The sequence below is a fragment of the Physeter macrocephalus genome, chromosome 14 (assembly GCF_002837175.3).
Source record: "Physeter macrocephalus isolate SW-GA chromosome 14, ASM283717v5, whole genome shotgun sequence".
In the NCBI taxonomy this organism is placed as follows: Eukaryota; Metazoa; Chordata; class Mammalia; order Artiodactyla; family Physeteridae; genus Physeter; species Physeter macrocephalus.
The window spans coordinates 61,033,895-61,038,631 of NC_041227.1; the positions used below are offsets into that span (position 1 = coordinate 61,033,895).

Here is a 4,737-nt window from a genome sequence, read left to right on the forward strand (position 1 = left end):
AGAGGCCCGCGTACCGCAAAAAAAAAAAAAAAAAAAAAAAAAAATTACACAAACAAATGGAAAGATATATACCATGTTCTTGGATTGGAAGAATGAATGTTGTCAAAACAACTATATTATCCAAGGAAACCTACAGATTCAATGCAATTCTTATCAAATTACCAACTGCATTTTTCACAGAACTAGAAAATAAATTTAAATTTGTATGGAAATACAAAAGACCCGAATATCCAAAGCAATCTTGAGAAAGAAAAAACGGAACTGGAGGAATCAGGCTCCCTGACTTCAGACTATACTACAAAGCTACAGTAGTCAAGTCAGTATGGTACTGGCACAAAAACCGAAATACAGATCAATGGAACAGGATAGAAAGCCCAGAGATAAACCCATATACATATGGTCAATTAATCTACAAAAAAGGAGGCAAGGATATACAATGGAAAAAAGACAGTCTCTTCAATAAGTGGTCCTCGGAAAACTGGACAGCTACGTGCAAAAGAATGAAATTAGAACATTCTCTAACACCATACACAAAAATAAACTCAAAAGAGATTAAAGACCTAAACAAAAGACCAGATACTATAACACTTTTAGAGGAAAATATAGGCAAGACACTCTTTGACATAAATTGCAACAATATCTTTTTGGATCTGCCTTCTAGAGTAATGGAAATAAAAACAAAACTAAACAAATGGAACCTAATTAAACTTAAAAAGCTTTTGCATAGCAAAGGAAACAATAAACAAAACAAAAAGACAACCTACAGAATGGGACAGAATATTTGCAAATGATGTGACTAACAAGGGATTAATCTCCAAAATATACAAAACAGCTCATACAGCTCAGTATCAAAAAATCAACCCAATCAAAAAATAAGCAGAAGATCTAAAATGACATTTCTCCAAAGAACATGTACAGATGGCCAAAAGGCACATGAAAAGATGCTCAACATTGTTAATTATTAGAGAAATGCAAATCAAAACTACAATGATGTATCACCTCACACCCAAAAGAATGGACATAATCAAAAAGTCTACAAATAATAAATGCTGGAGAGGGTGTGAAGAAAGAGGAACCCTCCTACAGTGCTGGTGGGAATGTAAATTGGTACAGACACTATGGAGAAGAGTATGGGGGTTCCTTAAAAAACTAAAATCAGAGCTACCATATGATCCAGCAATTCCACTCCTGGGCATATATCCGGAGAAAAACATAATTCGAAAAGATACATGCACCCCAATAGCAGCACTATCTACAACAGCCAAGATGTGGAAGCAACCTAAGTGTCCATTGACAGATGAATGGATAAATAAGATGTGGTGCATATGTATATATGTGTACACACACACACACACACACACACACACACACACACACACACACACTGGAATATTACTCAGCCATAAAAAAGAATGAAATAATACCATTTGCAACAACGTGGATGGACCTAGAGATTATCATGCTAAGTGAAGTAAGCCATACAGAGAAAGACAAATATCATAGGATATTGCTTGTATGTAGAATCTAAAAAAAGGATACAAATGAACTTATTTACAAAACAGAAATAGACCCACAGACATAGAAACTTATGGTTACCAAAGGGGAGTAGGTGAGAGAGATAAATTAGAGGAGTTTGGGATTAAAATATACACACTACTATATATAAAATAGATAACCAACAAGGACCTACTGTATAGCACAGGGAACTATACTCAGTATCTTGTAATAACCTATAATGGAAGAGAATGTAAAAAAAGAATATATATTTATATATACATATAACTGAATCACCTTACTGTACACCCGAAACTAACACAACATTGTAAATCAACTATATTTAAAATAAAAATTAAAGAAAAAAAAGTTCTAGCACAGTGCTTGGGGCATGGCAAAAGTCCAATAAATAACAGCCTTTATTATTAAATAAACAAAAGCTTACTGGAAACGGAAGCAGGAAGAAGGAAAAGGAAAGTTGAAGGCAGGGCAGAGAGTGTTACTACACAGAGAATACCGAGATTGGTATGTGACCAGGGCACTGCAGCAAATGAGAAGGGTGTCGAGGGATATTTTAAATTTTTGAGGGAAATATAATAAATCTCAACTCTGTCAGACACTGAGACAACTATTAGCTTGATGTATATCATAGTTTCAACATTAAATTGTGTGATAAAAAGCAGGTACCATGCGAAAATCAATGAGGAAGAGGATATCCAATTTGATTCCAAGGTTTGAGAAGTTGTGTGATACCCAGTAGGTGCACATATCCCACAGTAAGTAATGAATGAAATAAAGACAATACTTTTCCATCAGTCTATGTGTATTATTTTCTCAAGTGCTGCTTAAGTTGTCATGACATAAATATTTAAATTGTTTAAACCTTACTAGTTTTTTTAAATAAAAAACGGAACTGTTAAGTACTTCTCTTGGTCTAGGACACCATGAAAAAATTATTGAGACACTAAAGGAACCTCTGAGTCAGATACAAATTTCCAAAGATAGTTAAGGAAAGTTACTTACCACTGAAAAAAGAACTGAGAAATCATGGAAGTGTGCAATTACTTTCTTAATTATTGACTGAAGCTGCAAAACAAAATGAAAAACACATCTTTAATAAAACTTCGATATTTTTAAAAAGGCAACCCTGCCCATAGTTTGAAATCACAGTTACAATAAGGGAAACCTGGATTACACAAGGAACAGGGAATTACTGGGTTAGGTTAAACCTAGTCTCAATCTGAGTTTGCCCATCTTACTCTAGTCTTGGAGAAACAACTTGGCCTCAGTCTTCTCTTCTGTAAAATTGGAGAGCAAAGTAGTATCTCGCTCATTGTGAGGATTAAATGGGATGGTTTGCTTACAGTGTTTAGAGCAATGCCTGCCCTTCAAAGCTCTCCGTTCAAATCAGGTATGAATATTCAAGAGGTGGGCAAATGTTTTCTATACAGGGCCATACAGTCACCACAACTACTCAACTCTGCTGTTGTAGCTGGAAAGCAGTCATTGACAAGGTGTAAACAGAGGGGTATGGCTGGGTTCCGATAAAACTTTATTCACAACAGGTTGTGGGCTACATGGGCCATGGTTTACAGATCCCTATTCTAGCCCATGGTGGTCCTGTGTTTTTTGACTACTTCAGTGGAGACGCACTGGACTGAGTTTGTCAGTGGGGTGAAAGGCCATGGCATTACCGGAGGATGGCGGCACAGTCTGTGAGGTCTGTCCTAGATGGCCAGGTGCTGATGTCCACCACCCCTCACCCTGACATGCACAGAGTCCTGTTCACAGTGCCTTGGCACGGGAGAACCAAGGAGGCACTTTCTCTAAATAAAATATAAACCGCGGCCAGGAGCGAAGCCTACCCCCATGTCCTGCCTGCCGACAGCCACACACAATGGGGTGTCACTCTAGGCCTTGCTTCAGACATTGCAAGGAAAACCAGCCCTATGTGGATCACCAGCAAAACTACTGCCATTGAGAAGCTTCCCAGGACTGAAGCCATGTGTCTGACAGGGTCTTGGTGTTCTGGCTGGGTGTCCGGCCTGAGCCTCTGAGGTGGGAGAGCCGAGTTCGGGACATTAGACCACCAGAGACCTCCCGGCTCCACGTAATATCAAAAGGCAAAAGCTCTCCCAGAGATCTCCATCTCAATGCTAAGACCCAGCTCCACTCAACGACCAGCAAGCTCCAGTGCTGGACACCCTGCGCCAAACAACTAGCAAGACAGGAACACACCCCACCCATTAGCAGACAGGCTGCCTAAAATCATAATAAGTTCATAGACACCCCAAAACACACCACCAAACATGGTGCCGCCCACCAGAAAGACAAGATCCAGCCTCATCCACCAGAACACAGGCACCAGTCCCCACCACCAGGAAGCCTATACAACCCACTGAACCAACCTTACCCACTGGGGGCAGACACCAAAAACAACAGGAACTACGAAACTGCAGCCTGCGAAAAGGAGAACCCGAACACAGTAAGTTAAGCAAAATGAGAAGACAGAGAAATATGTAGCAGATGTAGGAGCAACGTAAAAACCCACCACACCAACAAATGAAGAGGAAATAGTCTACCTGAAAAAGAATTCAAAGTAATGATAGTAAAGATTATCCAAAATCTTGGAAACAGAATGGAGAAAATACAAGAAAGGTTTAACAAGGACTGAGAACAACTAAAGAGCAAACAAACAATGATGAACAACACAATAAATGAAATTTAAAATTCTCTAGAAGGAATCAATAGCAGAATAACTGAGGCAGAAGAACAGATAAGTGACCTGGAAGACAAAATAGTGGAAATAACTACCACAGAGCAGAGTAAAGAAAAAAGAATGAACAGCATTGGGGACAGTCTCAGAGACCTCTGGGACATTAAACACACCAACATTCGAATTACAGGGGTCCCAGAAGAAGAAGAGAAAAAGAAAGGGATTGAGAAAATATTTGAAGAGATTATAGTTGAAAACTTCCTTAATATGGGAAAGGAAATAGTCAATCAAGTCCAGGAAGCACAGAGAGTCCCATATAGGATAAATCCAAGGAGAAACATGCCAAGACACATATTAATCAAACTATCAAAAATTAAATACAAAGAAAACATATTAAAAGCAGCGAGGGAAAAGCAACAAATAACATAAGAGGGAATCCCCATAAGGTTAACAGCTGATCTTTCAGCAGAAACTCTGAAAGCCAGAGGGAGTGGCAGGACATATTTAAAGTGACGAAAGGGAAAAAC

At 38.8% G+C, this 4,737-nt stretch overlaps 1 protein-coding gene across 1 annotated transcript in view; it reads right to left on the minus strand.

The window, feature by feature from the left end:
- The window catches only part of VPS35L (VPS35 endosomal protein sorting factor like), a 77,161-nt gene that overhangs the window by 25,826 nt on the left and 46,598 nt on the right, over positions 1-4,737 (minus strand). Inside the window, exon 14 of the mRNA XM_028498028.2 lies at positions 2,518-2,580. Coding sequence (XP_028353829.1) covers positions 2,518-2,580 — 63 coding nt within the window. The remainder of the gene's footprint in view (positions 1-2,517; positions 2,581-4,737) is intronic.